Below are 15,000 nucleotides of genomic sequence, written 5' to 3' on the forward strand. Positions count from 1 at the left end.
GCAGCAATGCTCATTACAGCCAACAAACTGAAACGTTTGGTTTGAAGAATATTCTGATAATTTTGCTTTTCTTTCAAACATCAACAGCAGCTGGAATTAAACATGGAAAGTTTACGTTGAGGGTGGAGCGAGAGCAGAGGTTCCCAACGATTGTTTAACTTATGAACTTACCACATCATGGCTTCAACGGACGGACTGACGTCATCAAACTACATTAGTACTCAGAAACACTTTCTATGTACATGATTGAGTTCTGATTTGGCACTTGAAGTTACTTGAGGTGTCCCACAGGGATCGATTGCTGGACCCCTTTTATTTCCATTAATGTCACTGAATCATTTTGTTCATCAGATTTGTTGCTTCTTGCTGAAAATACTTTCAGGGTTGGTTTTAGGGTTTGATCCCCATCAATTAAACACAATTTCTTTCAAATTTTCCATCAATAATTTAAAATTTAAATCAATCTGAGATGGACAGTTTACTGTTTGGCTAACTGGAATCTAAAGGATTAATCCACCTGAGAGCCTGAGCAGAAGACTGGCATCCTCCAGGGTAGTTTGTGGAATATCTTCTCTACAAAGCTGAAATTTTGCCTCAATGTGATGCTTGAGGAAAGTGTCCAAAAACCAGAGAAACCCCATCAATCATCAGTCGTCACATTCGATTTTTACATCGACATTTTACATCTGGTCCAAAGATGAGGAGGAAGCAAAAACACTGAGAAACATCCATCGAACATCTACAGCAACACTCACTATGATCCAGGACTGTCCAACAGTCCGTCCTCTGGGGACAATCGACATCCACAACAAACTTCATGGAAATCCAACAGTTACAGCAGATTGATCATTTTAACCCACTTTAGATTTCAACCAACAGGTGCTGCAAAAGTTTATTTAGCTTAGCTTTTTATGTTTTATGTTCAATTCATTTTATTCATGGAATTAAATTTAAATTTTGACCTGCTGAGGTGCGAGAGGAAGGACTGAGGTCCCCATAACATAGATTTCTCCTTTGGGGACAACAAAAATCAACGATTTCAAGGGTTTCCTACCAAATGTTGGTCAAATGCAAAGTTTGCCCTGAAGGTGGTTTCGTCCTCTGGGACTGAACGGCGGTCTGGTTTGGACACTGTAAGCTCTTCTCCGGCCGCTGGCGGGGCACCAATAATCACTCTCCCACTTTCAAGTATGTAAGAAAGACAGTAAAGTAAGGCCACACCATAATCACAGAAACTGATCTCTCTTGTACTTCCAGCTGATGGAGGGCAGGAGGCGACGAGCCACTCGAGCCCTGAGCGGCCTTATAACAAACACCAGGCCTCTGATCCCGTTCCACGTCCCACAGCCTCTATGAAACATAAAAAATACCCCACAGAGTGGCCAGAGGTAAACACACACACACACACACACACACACACAGCAAAGAAAGGACATAATGACTTGAATGGTCTAAGAAACTGAATCACTGCTGAGCGCTCCATGAAGACTGTGATGACCCTCCAATTTAGAACAACAAAGATTTCACTTTGAATTTATGTGTTCGTTTGGAACAACGTTCGTTTCTGTTCTGTTGACGCTGAAAAACGTCTTTCAACTGATCGAACGTAACCTGATTGGACAGAAGTCGTAAACGTTTGAAGTTGAGCTGCTCTGACCGGCTGAGGGTCGGCGTCCTCAGTTTCCATCCCATCGTGAGCGAAACACGACGTCACGCCCAGAAACGAGTCGTCAAGTTTAAATATGGATCCCAGCGCTGATCTCCATCATCACAAGGCTGCTCAGCATCACGGCAACAGACGAGAACTGACAGCGAGAGATCAACGAGTCGTGGTGTGAAGACAACCTGAAGGACCTACAGGAGGCCATTTTCTACAGTGTGTGATGACGCATCAGACCGTGAGCGAACACCTCGTACGTTCATTCGCTGCAAACGGAAACACGAGCACGTCCAATGGCGGCGCTCTGTTAGCACGTCCAATGGCGGCGCTGCAGATGGCCTGCACCTTCCTCTGACTGTCTGCTGTTACGTCTTGGAAATGTAACCTTCAGAGTGCGTCCGTAACTCCTCCACCTCAGTGACGGCGTTGACGTTTTCTGTCACGTTTCAGCTCCGTCAGTCGAGTCGTGTTTAAACGTCGTCGTTAAGGATTCAGCAGCGATGCAGTTTCACACGTCGACGTTCAGCCGAGAAGATCTGAATCCGTCTTTTCTTTGCTGCCACACACACTGAGCGTCCACACACGGCCCACGCGCAGACACACACTCCCGACAAAGGACGAGCACACACACGCTCACACAACTATACACTAACAGTATGTGAAATTTACACTCTGCATCGATGGACTGGTTTCATTTCCACATCAAATGAAGTTTGTACAGAATGTCGACGACAAAATCAAGAGAAAGACCCGCAAAAAGCACACTGGTGTACAGCATGAGTGTTTGTGTCCGTGAGGGGACCCTGTATGCCCGCTAACGAGGTGAAAGGGGAGGGAGACGGTGTGTGTGTGTGTGTGTGTGTGTGTGTGTGTGTGTGTGTGTGTGTGTGTGCTCTGTATGTATGCAGTATAGATTTCTTGCCGCTCGAGAGTCCAGGGGAGTGATAAATTGAGCCGACAAACACTGTGGAAGGATCAGCTCCATCTGTCCGGCCTATAAGCCGGCCGTCTCTCTCTCGCGCCGCCGATTTTAAGACGTGTTGTCCGAGCGTGTGTGTGTCTTTCATTGGTGTGTGTGTGGTTTTGTGCTCGAGCCAGAGTCCCTGTGTTTTCAGACCAGCTGTCTCAGATCCAGAAAAGCTGGAGGGAGTGAGTCAGAGCCGGAGCTGGACAGAAAGCACACAAACCCTCCAGACACGGAGCTCTGGAAATGAAGTCACTGTGATCCAAAATCCCAAGAGCCTCTCTGTCTCTGCCTTTGTTGTTTCCCGCCCTCTCCCTCGCAGCACGCTCAGTCCAGCTTCCTCCTCTTCTTCTTCCTCCATTCTGCTCCTTCATCGTCTGTTTGTGCCAGAGAGAGACGGCTGATCTGAACGTCCTCACTTTCCCTCGTCCAGCGGCCGTCGTCGATGTTCGGACGTCCGCTGGACGTCGAGTCACGTGACTGTCTCCGGGTCCTCTGCGTGTGTGTGTGAGTGTGCGTGTGTGTACAGTATGCATGTGAGAGCTGGTGTTTATGAGAGGAGCAGTAGAAACGTGGGCAGGACGGACACACACACCGTCACTGAGAGGTGGTGCAGGAGTGGAGCTGACCGCCGGCTGCAGCTCTTCGGCTCGGCAGAGTCCTGAGAGTCTATCGACCCCTGAGCCAGCAGAGCCTGGAGGGAGGCGGGGGAGGGAGGGGGCGGAGGAGGGGGGTGGAGGAGGGAGGGAGCAGCAATGGAGGGGAGGAGAGGCGAGGGATGGAGGGGAGGGAGAAGGCAAACGCATTAGTTGAACAGAAATACAAGACGTTTGTGCTGTCGTTCAGCCTGAACGTATAAAAATAACCCAGCAAACATTTGACGCCGATATTTACAGGTATTTTACACAACACGTGAACATAGCACGAAATGAGACCTGACAGAGGTGCGATCAAGTCGTTATGCTGAAAGTCTAATGCAACCTACTTTCACACAAACACGCCGAGCAGGTCATTATTTTTAATGAAAAGCGGCTTCAGAGGCAAACTGACGCTCTGCTCTCAGCAAATGGAGGCTGTGAAGTCAGTTCATCTGTGAGGGTCATGTGACTGCGAGCCTTCGACGAGGAGACGGCGTTCACTTCGGCCTGATTTCGTTCCCATAAATGGTCTCCGCGTGGTCTTCATGGTGGCGATTAGGGAGAAGGAGGACATCGATTGAGCCTCCTGCAGCGAACACACATGGTTTCCAGTGGATTTCAAACACGAACACAGGAAGCCGTCAAAGGTTTCACTGTTGTCTGTGCTCTCTGTTTGGGAGGCGTCTCCTCCGTTACCAACACGGACATCAGTGGCGCCTGGTGGAAAGTGGTGGTCAGGGTTCCTGCGTGGTGATGTGTCGTCACACCAACGTCCCTGCGCTGTGTCCTTCGGCTCTCGCAGCCTTCACGTGTGGCGTCAGAGACGTTTCCGGTGTTTTAATGATGATCTCGTGCTGCGATGCTGAGAGGAGGCTCTTTACTGCTGTCGATGAAGTTCTTTGTCTATTAAACCTTCTGACGTGGAGCTGCAGGCCTGACGCCTGCTTCCCTGCACGTTAAGTCCCAGACACAGTTTTCTCTGCTGGTCAGGCACTAATGAGAAATCCCGTTCAGCAGCTGTTTGCATGTGTTTCCAATCCATCACTTCATTTTCTGTGCGTCCAAACACAAAGAAACACTCAACGTGCTCGAGGCCAAAGCTTCGTCCGCTCCTTCCTCCATGTTCAAACCTCCACGTGCTTTTAGTTAATGACGAGAAACAAAATTTGGATGTTTGGTGAAAGTTTAGTTGCTGCTGTTTTTTTAAAATCTCTTTTTGAGAGATTCTCTTAATAAAACTGTGATTGTTAAAAAACGACAGCAGTGTTAAAATTTCAGTGTGTTTCAATAAAGTTTAACGACGTTCGACTGCGAGGAGTTTTTACCTGAACACCTTCCAAACGTCACCGTCCATCAAATGTTTGCTGGGAAAACTAAAAGAGGAAGGATGGCAGGAAGCGTGTGTGTGTGTGTGTGTGTGTGTGTGTGTGTGTGTGTGTGTGTGTGTGTGTGATGTTCTGAATACAGGCAGCTCACTTCCATCGTTCTCTTTTTAACTGTCAAACACTCGCCGTGTGTAATCAAAGCTGCTCACCTCCTCGCACTCAAACTCATCAGAGGAGACGCACTTCTGACCTCCGTCCTGTAAGACAAGAACTCGTTAGCCGAGGAATCAGACACACACAGTCAGCTGCAGATGTCCGCCGCCGTCCGCCCACTCGCAGTCCGGACGAGTAACTCGTTAAAGAAAATCTCTCCGTTTAGTTACAGCATGTTGTTTTCTAACCGATCAGCTGTTCACAAACACGTGATTGGCTGAACGTGTAAAACATCATCAGCTACGACCAACTTCTGTCCACATTTACCCAGCATGCTTTGGGAGCTGAACACTGTAATGATAACAAAGCTTATTTGCTGCTGAGCTGAATCTTAAAGTCGTTTTTACACGACAGCAAACTGCAGTTTGTGGAGTCTCAGATAAAATCCTATAAAAAGTCTTCACGATGTTCCGTGTGTCACATCTGGGACGGACATGAAAGTCTCCTGATGCACATCTTTTCCTCCCAGGGTGCACTGCAGTAAGAAACGTCCAATCACAGAGCATCAAACTGAGCTAAAGTGGAGAAAACACAAAGCAGCTTTGATGAATTTGTTCAGATTTTGGATGAATTCAGGAGCTGATGAAGCTCCAGCTGTGACGTCTGCAGACCCTCAGTCATCCAGGTCACAGTTCCCCAGAGACGGTCCAACGGAGGACGGCTGGAGACTAATCCCTGTGTCTGCAGCCCAGCAGTGAGGACACACAGGCTTCCAGAACCATTAAACGAACACACGGCCGAACGCCGGAGGAGCAGCTCCTCAGCGGTTCACCTCCACCTGGAAGATGAGGGACTCTTATTGGAGGACAACAGTGGACATATTCTGGACAGAGAGGACAGATGGTTTGAAAGAGGAGTGAAGGAGGATATTTAAGCAGAGAAACCATCTGTCAACAGAGGAGGAGGTCTACAACACCACTTCTCCTCCACCTGCACCTGTCTGCTCATCCCTTCACTGCACATTTAAGCTTCACATTTGGCCTCATGTGACGACGCCAACCTCTGCGGCTGAGCTCAGGCGACTCCAGCAACGGCGGCGACAGCAGGAGCACCGACGGAGCGGCTGCTTCCAACCACCTGGATCGAAGCCCACCTCGGACCCCCCGACACTCAGTCAGACCTGAAGAAGGTGAAATCTTTTCAAGGATCCACAACCAAGTCCAGCTGCCCCCCATTCAACCCTGCTCTGATTGACACCTCTGACTGGCGTCGTCTCTCAGCAGCAGCAGCTGAGGCTCATGGGTATTATGCTATTTCGAGCGTTCCGTCAGACTGACAGAAAAACGAAGTGGGAAGAATTAAAACTGACGGCTGTAACATAAATCTATACCATCCATCCAGGAGTCCTGCGTGCGTCTATTCTGAGAAGCATCATTAGACGAGGACACGCAGCAGCTTGTCACTCTGAGGACGGTCTGTCGTCTCAGTCTCGTGTCCCAAAGGACGAGAAACGTCTCAGAAGGACCTGCGAGCTTCGCCGTCACTGAAATGCAGAGCAATAATGTCACACAGCATCATCTATCTGCATCCTCCATCAGCCTCTTTGTCAGCGCCTCATTAGCATATCTCGTCCCAGTACCTGGGTGGGAGAGCCAATCAGATCTTATCGGTCGGCGGAGCGAAGAACGCCGCATCATTATCATCTCCTCTGAAATATACCTCCACAAATCTGCATCCGTGAGCACGAACACCTGCGTGTTACAGCGATCGTTGAACCAGGTGTGTGACGTATTATCACTCTGACTGTTACTGCAGCGACCTCCCGACTCCGACGCCTCTGCAGGTCTGCTTCCTGTAAACTGACTGCTCAGCACGGCTCAGAAAAGCGATAGCTGCATTCATGTGCTTTGGGAAAATGGTACAATTGAGGAAGGAGATTCACAGCAGAGGCGATACCCAGCGTCCAGAGGGACGCCGCGTCTCTCAGTCCTCATATCTCTGTCCTCATCTGTTTCCTGTCTGTCTCCTTTCAGATGTAACTCCATCCCTGCTGCTGTGGGAGCGTCACATTAACTGCACACACACACACACACACACACACACACACTCCAGGTATTTAGAAAGGGCTGCTGAGAGGCAGAGGCCTGCAGGTGCAGCCGCTCCGCCTGGTGGAGCTGATGGAGGCTGCCGGGTGAATTCAGGGTGGAGGTTAAACTGTGAGCAGCAGCAGCCGTTAAACACAGTCATCTAACTCAATGTTCACAAAGTGGGTCGCAGACCATTTATCTCAGGTTGTTCTTCACACTGCTGCTGCAGCTAAAGGTTTGTTTCCCACCAGCTGCCAGCTGTGAGCCTCGCTCTTCGTCTTTCTCTTTAGTTTGCTCCTCCTCCTCCTCCTCCTCCTCCTCTCTGCTGGACCATCTCTCTCTCTCTCCAGGGACCTTCTCTCCTTGCTGCTGGGGTTTCATCCAGATGTTTGGATCTGGATCACCTTCCTCCAGGAGGTTCAGCCTCACCTCTTCTCCCCTGGTTTGTCCTCTTGTCTGTCCTTCTGTCTCTCTGTGTGAACTCAGTGTTTGTGTGGGCTGTCCTCCTTCCAGGTCTCCCTGGTTGAGAGGAGGTCTTCAGCTGCGTTTAGCCTCCTGCAGGAGGGCAGGGCAGCTCGCCGAGTGAGTCAAACATTGATCGTTCTCACAGCTCACAGACATGATTCATGTTTTTAGATTCAGTGTAGGTTACACTCCCTGAGGGTATGTCTCTGATGTCCATCGTGGATAAACGTCCAAAAATCTTCCTTCAAGTCACAGAAAAAAAGATGCTCCTTATTTTTAGGTTTTCTTCAGTATCACAGTCGTCTGTACATCCACGCGTACAAACAGGAGCTAACAGCTAACTCACCTCACCTGCACTCCTCTCTGAGCAACATCTGCACCGCTCAGCCGTGTCAGCTGGACGGACGACAGCCGAATCTCCAAAAACCCTGCTGTGAATCGAGGCAGCCACTGGCACCAGACGCCGTCCCTGTGCTACCAGGATGTCCGCAGGCCCGACATGAAGGGAAGCGCCATCGACCCGCGGCCATGGCTGCGTTTGGAGGAGCATCACAATGAGCCAACAGCAGAGACGAGCTGAGGGAGGGGAGGAGGGAGGCTGCAGCTCCAGCTCGGCTCAGCACAGCAAAAATGAGGAGCTGCCAGACAGAAACGCCATTAAAACACGGGTCAGGTCCCACGAGGACGAACTAAAGTGAGCCGGCCTCACTGTTAACGCCATCGACGAACACCGTGACAAACAGCAGTCACCGAGTGAATCTCATACAAACACATCGACGTGTGTTAACGTCACTGAATTCATCTAAAACTGACCCAGAATCTGAGAACTGAGTTAACTGCAGAGTTTCAGCCTCGATGATTGGATGCGGCCGAAATGCACCCTGGGAGTTGTAGTTCACTTGTACTTGATTTTTTTCTGAACACAGGTTGCTCATCAAAGATACTTCCTGATTGTTGATATTTGTGCAGGTGATTCATCTGATCGTGGCTGAAGAGTGAAGTTGCTCATGAGACCTTCACATACGCAGCAGCTACAGTAAACCCAAACCTGGACTCCAGAGACAGGGACGACGCACTAAACTACCTCCTATTTCCAGATCCAGGTGCGCCCTGAACACCTGTACAGTCACCTGGTATAGTGATTTGAAGTGATGTTTATAACTGTGGTTGGTGTATTCTTGAACTTTGAGCCAGGCTAGCCCTCTGTTTCATCTTATGCTAAGCTAGGCTAACCACCTGCTCCAGCTCCGTCCACAGTCTATAGTCTGCCTTCATACAGTTTCATAACTTAGATTTAGATTTTTTATAATCCTTCATCTTATGTTTTATCTTTAGACTTTATCATGAATATGAATCACTTGAGTAACTTTGCAAAATGTAAATGAGTTAAAGATGAAGCAGCTGAGTAAAATCTCTCTACATCCAGTCACATTTCAGGTGGAGGTTTTTGATAATTCAAGCTTTAAATCTCGTACATAATGACAGAAACGAAGCTCGGCCTTGACCTCCTCCCTCTTCATAATGGATGATCCACTTTGCCTGGATGCAGACGGATGACGCTAACGTGTGTGAAGAAGAGCAAACCACATGAATCTGCTGGACTCAGAGCTCCTCAGTCTGCACGTTCCTCGTCTTCAGCACAGCTAATAAAACCTGCCGTGCTGCTTCCTCGTGGAGCTCATGCAGAGAACTCACCTGCAGGTTGGCACAGGTGGAGAACATACAAGCACTGTCCATGGGTTTGATTGCATTGCCGTGTAGAGAGGGGGCGGGTTTGGAGACGATCGGCGGCTGGGCGGGCGGTAAGAAGGTGGACGACGGCTCGGTTACCAGAAGAGTTCCTCCCTCTGAGCCGTAACCGAAGGACTGGATGGCGTTTTCTGTGGCGGGCGATAAAGACAGAAGCCGAGCAGACGGTAAACACCAGAAATATGCAAAGAGAGAGCAGCAGAGGGGGATGCTTATCAATATTAGAGCCTCTTTACACCCACTATTATCCAAATTACACTGTGACAACAAAATTGTTGTTTGCTCACCAAGCCACAGTCACTCATTTCACTTCCTGTCTTAATATTCACTGGGTGTGTAATCTGTATCTGAATCACTTCATGACATTCATCCCACAGAGCACAGGCCTCCCAGGAGCTGCTCTCATCACTTCCTGCGTTTTCTTCTCTACTCCCATCGCTGGTTTTCACGTGAAGTTCAGCTGCTCACAAACAGAAGAGTTCTAAGCACACGGCTGAATCGATCAGTACAAAAGAAGGAGTCTTTAAAAGCCTCGATAGGTGAATGAACGCAGTGTGTTTCATTCAGACTGGAGCTGCTGTGTGTGATGGAGGAGGTGAAGGTGAACGTTCAGCCGCTCTGAAGTGTCTCTGATAAAGACAACAAACACCAGGGTGTGTGTGTGTGGGGGGGGGGGGGGGGGTCAGGCTGGTTTCAAGAGTCTGTGAAAAACATTATTGACAAAAATGTGAAGCTCTCTCGGCCATCATCGCACGTGGACTTCAGAGACGGCCCCTCACTCAGGAGGAGGAGCCAGGCTTCAGCATCATCATGAGGTGAACGCTCCACACGCAGCTTCACCTGCCCTGTCTCTGAATAAAGACAACACATTGACAGCTGAAAGAGACGACGGGACAACAAACTAACCGAGCTTTAAGCTAAGGCGCTCGACAAAAACCCGTCAGGTCGTCTGTACGTAGCTCAGTCCACTCAGGTGTGCTCGGTGAATGATCGATGAACACCGTCCTCCGACTCAAACCACCCAACACGAGGCGAAGGCTGCTCCTCTTCCTCTGTGGAGAGCTTCAGATGGAACAGCACAGACCGATGGCGCCCGTGCAGACCACGCTGGTCCTCCACGTCTGCGTCACGTTTGGCATCGCCAAAGCGTGGAAACACTTTCTCAGTCCGCGGTCGAGTTAGCATCGATAAATAAACGTCCGCTTACATTTAAATCAGGATCAATGATCAGATCACAGTAACGTCTAACACGTGACAGAGTGAAGCTTCCAGCCTGCTGCATGTCGGCCTGCTTCTTCTGCCACGGGCACATTTCATCGACATGCATGTACATGTAGAGGAGGAGGAGGAGGAGGAGGAGGTGCACAGGTGAGATTTGGGTCACTGTTATTTAAAGACTATCTGGGGACCTTCCTCCTCCTCCTGACCTCTCTTCTCTCCCTCGCTCACACTTTCTTTTCTTCTACCTAAACACACTGAACACACACATAACACACACTGTGTCTGCTGTACTGCTCAGGACCTTCCTGCCTCTTATCATCTTTGACTTGGTCTAAATTTGGTCCTCACAGGTGTGGAGATAAGACACAAAGTGAGGACTCACTGAGGCAGGTGTTGTGTGTGAAGTCCCGGTGGAAAGCCTCACACTCTGGCTCCTGATTGGCTGTGCCCCTGCAGGTACACCACAGGCTGATGGTGATGTTAGAAGGACTGCTGTCGCTGTAGTTAGGCGTTACATCCGAGCCTGAGGAGGAGAGAGGGGGAGAGGGGGAGAGGGGGAGAGAGGGGGGAGGGCAGCAGTCAGTGTTGGGGAGGAATAAGAATTAGGATGGAGATTATCCAGGAAGAAAGGTAAAGAGGATTTCTGTAAATTGGGAATTGAATCAGTCAGTGATTTCCAGCGAGGACGTGAGTCACACACGCCGCTGACAGAAGAACAGCTTCTACTGTAAACGCTCAAAGGAACGACGGCGTAGAAGAAGCTCGACCTGCTGGAAACACCACAACCACTCCAGTCAGCTTCATTGATCCAGTCACTGTTCTCTGAACCTCCTCCTGGCACCGATCGTCCAATCATAGCTTAGCAACTGTAGCTAGGCACAGCAGTCAGTAGTGCTGCCAGATTAGGTGGTTTTCCACCAAACTGGGCCACTTTCATTTGACTGGTTTCAGTGGTGTGTGACGATGAGGGCTACATCTTTTTCTGATGCAGTGAATCAATCAGTTACTGTGAGTGACAGCACGCAGACACACACCACGCGTCCAATCACAAGCAGTCGAAGCCTGACGTGGCCTGTTTCAAATAAAGGCCTGACCCTCTGCCGCTCGGCCAACAGCTTAATGAATAAATAAGAGCTGATTATCGAACGCACCGATGAGGCCGACGTAGGACATGAGGCAGCCGTGGTAGTTGTCGTGGGGGCAGCTGGTGACGGTGTGAGACGTCATCTGGCAGTTCATGTGGAAATCTGCGAGTCGAGACCTGCAGCAACACGACAGAAACACACCTGTTAGCATCCAATGCTAAACATGCATACGTATACATACATATATGACAGAGAGAGAATAAGCTTCTCTTTTCAGTCCCCAAAACGTTTGATTTTGATATTTCATTTCATGTATTTCCTCATGTCTTCTTCTCCTGCTACACCACGTATGGCTGCATAAAGTCCTCCTGAAATGTGATAAAAAAAAGATCTAAAACAGATCAAACAGATGCACACAAACGGTCCTGAAAGCTGACAATCCTTGTGGAGAGAGCGGCTGATTCATACAGTAGTTTGGGAGATTATCTCTGTGCTTCCAGGATGCGTGTCCTGCAGGATCCGCCACATCATGCATATGTTAATGCAGAGAAACTGTCACAGGCAATAACTGTACAGCCACTGAGCCTAATCTACTGCCTGTCCTACTTCTGTGTCTCACCATCCTCTCTCTTTGTCTCCTCTTTCACTCCTGAGCCTCCCTGCTGCCTCTCCTCTTCCTCACGACTCTTCCTCTCGTCCTGATGAACGTTACGATGCAGAGATGGAGGCAGAAGAGCAGGGGAGGAAGAGCGAAGGATGTCGTATGGTCGGATCAGCGGGGTGACGAGAACGTGTGATCCTGTCGCTATTTGATACCACACGATAGAGGCAGTCCGACTGTGTGAGCGCACGTGTGTGTGTGAGCGTGCGTGTGTGTGTGTGTGTGTGTGTGTGTGTGTGTGCCTGTGTGTGTGTGCATGAGTGCTTAACACGTTCACACTCTCACACACACGGAAGTGTTTGTGTTTGCCTGTCTGTCGGCTGCAGAGGATGATATGGTTTGACAGGTCTGAGTGCTGTGCATTTGACTTTCACACAGAGGTCAGTGTGTGTTTCTGTGTGTGTGTGTGTGTGTGTGTGTGTGTGTGTTGGCCTGTTTAAGTAATCCTGTCAACGATGTCAGCTTTAGACAAAAGACACAAACATGATCCACACTGACAAACACACACTTTCCTGTGACTGTTTCTTTACATGACAAACACACACGCACACACACACACACACACACACACACACACACACACACACACACACACACGCGCGCGCGCGCTGTGACACCGTCATCCTTGGCCTGTCAGGGCAGATTGCAGTGTGAGGGACTGACTCAGATGGCTGAAGAGACGGCCGCCGTGGCGTCGTGTTTGTGTTTGTTATGTCAAAGACACATGAGGACGGCGTCCTCACACACATGAGACGAGGATGTCTTCTAAAGACAATCCCGCCGTGTTTGCATCCATCAGCCCGTCGTTCAATGGTGGTTTGACTCAGTTCTGCTGTAACTCGTCAGCTCTCCGGCTCAGGCGGCGCCTCGTTAGCTGCCGTTGGAGCCGCTTCAGCGTGTTAGCGCTCAGCTTTCTGCTGCTGTGCTGCGTTTGTGTGCTGTGAGCTCGATAAGTGAGTCGCCCGCCTGCTAGTAACACATTCATGACTTCTGAAACCCGCCAAGTGACACATGAAAGAGGAGCCACAGTGTTTCCCACCTGAGTGTGTGTTTCCAGGTGTTCTGCTGCAGGTGTGATGAAGCTGCATAGAGTCTTCAGCGTCTGATAAATGACCTCAGTCTGTGCTGCTTTATTATTTATGGTGAATGTCTTCGTATCAGACCGCAGAGCTGTTACTTAAAGCTCCTTCACACTCTTTTCAAACCTCGAGCAGCCTGACATTCACCGCTGACTCTGCTTTTATCTCCTTTACGACACTTCCACAAAATCTGGATGAATTATTCAACTCTTTCAAGTGAAGCTCGTCGCTCCGATGAAAACCAGAAATCAAATGTCCTCCTTTGGCTAAACGATCGCACTCCATCCCTGAAACCACACTTTGAACTGCGGTTATTCACGACCAGAGGTCAGTAAAAGGGTCTTCTTTCAGGTGATCAGCTCTGTTCTTTCACGGACCAATCAGAGCAGATCTTCAGCCTGGCGACGATTGGACTGAGAAATCATTTCCTCGTTTGATTTGGAAGATAAAAATATTCCTTCAAACTATTAACGTCTCACATGAAATCTTCTGTGTGTGTTTTAGTTTGTAAACCAGGTATCCCCCAAAATTTGACAGATTTCTTATGTTATGAGAAGGCACGCGCCAGGACGCCAGGACGCCAGGACGCCAGGACGACGACGCACACGCTCAACAAACGTGCAAAAACAAACTGTGGTCGTGTGCCGTGTTTGTTTGCTGCTCCAGCGTCCGCCGACTGTCGGCCATGTTTCTGTTCTAAGCACGCGGCATCCAGCCAGCGATGCTCCCGCTAAGCTTGCTCTCATTGGCTGTTGCAGATTTCTGCCAAATCTTCCATCACTGTTCTTTTTCACACTCTGGATTTCACATCGTAAGAATCAAACATGTTTGACATAAAAGGATTAAGATTGTGTCTGCAAACCGATCACACGACACGATCATCAGGGCAAATAATCGTTCAGACCAGCTTCCAATCAGGGACGCCCCCGCAATTGTCAGGGGGGCCAATCAGATCCAAGAGCTGCTCATCCATCCTGCGGTGTGGGATGAACCCTGCAGCTATCATATGCATACATTCATGTCCTCCATGTGTTCACACTTGCTCTGCACTCTAAACTTCTGCTTTAGGGAGATCATCCCAGACTCATGTCTTATTCAAATATGTTTACTTTTTCATGTACTTTGGTCCAAAGTCGTCTTCTTACTGCAGCCTGGAATCTAATTCAGAGGAAAAATCCTGGGTCAGGGAGAGTACAGTACACTTTCGCACTCGCTTGATGATTAGTGGAGATGAATGTTTAACGAGCCCTGTGGGGAACGAGGAGGCTCAGGCTCGGTTTCAGAGGAGATCTCAGCTCGGCTCTCCGGACGCCTCCAGCTCTGCGTCTCTGACCTCCGTTTGTCACCGGTCAATTAAAGTGCATCGTTTAATGATCAATTAGCGTCTCGTGTTTTCATTAGCGCTAATATTAGCTGTCCTATCAGCCTCTGTCACCAAAAGTCCCATTAGCAGTCTGCTGAATTAGCCGTTAGCGGCTCCTGTTAGCAGCGTGTTCGTGGATGTACAGACAACCGGATCAGTGTGACACTGAAGACGAAGATCTCAACACCTTCATGATCAACATTGGTCAAATAGCACACATGTTAATTTGATCTGAATAATAATATCAGTTTTCCAATAACTTCCATGTCATGTGACCCACCTGTAGGTCACATGACAAAGCTCTTTTCCTTCATTCTGGTCTTCTCTCTGCGTCCTTTTGTCCTCTTCTGTTCCGTGTCTTTGTCCGTCCTCAAGCTAGTAAATCAAAGGTAAAATCGTCTTCAGTTGGTCACATGACGCGTGTTCGCCAAAAACGTCCAGGGAAACCCTTCTTCCCGCCTTGACCCCGCCCTCTCCTGTCGAGGCTGCACCGGCAACAGAATGTGCATGTGCCTGATTGGTCAGCAGGAACATGATGAGCACGAGTGGT

General features: G+C 49.2%; 1 protein-coding gene across 2 annotated transcripts in view; it reads right to left on the reverse strand.

Annotated features, from left to right (window-relative positions):
* gfra2b (GDNF family receptor alpha 2b) overlaps positions 1-15,000 on the reverse strand; it is a 72,092-nt gene that overhangs the window by 183 nt on the left and 56,909 nt on the right. For both annotated transcript variants that reach the window (XM_076758604.1, XM_076758603.1), the window contains 5 exons: positions 11,414-11,523; positions 10,645-10,785; positions 8,988-9,172; positions 4,797-4,844; positions 1-3,318 (listed from right to left, as the gene is read on the reverse strand). The exon at positions 1-3,318 is cut by the window's left edge and continues 183 nt beyond it. In XM_076758604.1, coding sequence (XP_076614719.1) covers positions 3,175-3,318; positions 4,797-4,844; positions 8,988-9,172; positions 10,645-10,785; positions 11,414-11,523 — 628 coding nt within the window. In that variant the 3' untranslated portion in view covers positions 1-3,174. The remainder of the gene's footprint in view (positions 3,319-4,796; positions 4,845-8,987; positions 9,173-10,644; positions 10,786-11,413; positions 11,524-15,000) is intronic.

The sequence above is a fragment of the Chaetodon auriga genome, chromosome 19 (genome assembly GCF_051107435.1).
Source record: "Chaetodon auriga isolate fChaAug3 chromosome 19, fChaAug3.hap1, whole genome shotgun sequence".
Classification (NCBI taxonomy): domain Eukaryota; kingdom Metazoa; phylum Chordata; class Actinopteri; order Chaetodontiformes; family Chaetodontidae; genus Chaetodon; species Chaetodon auriga.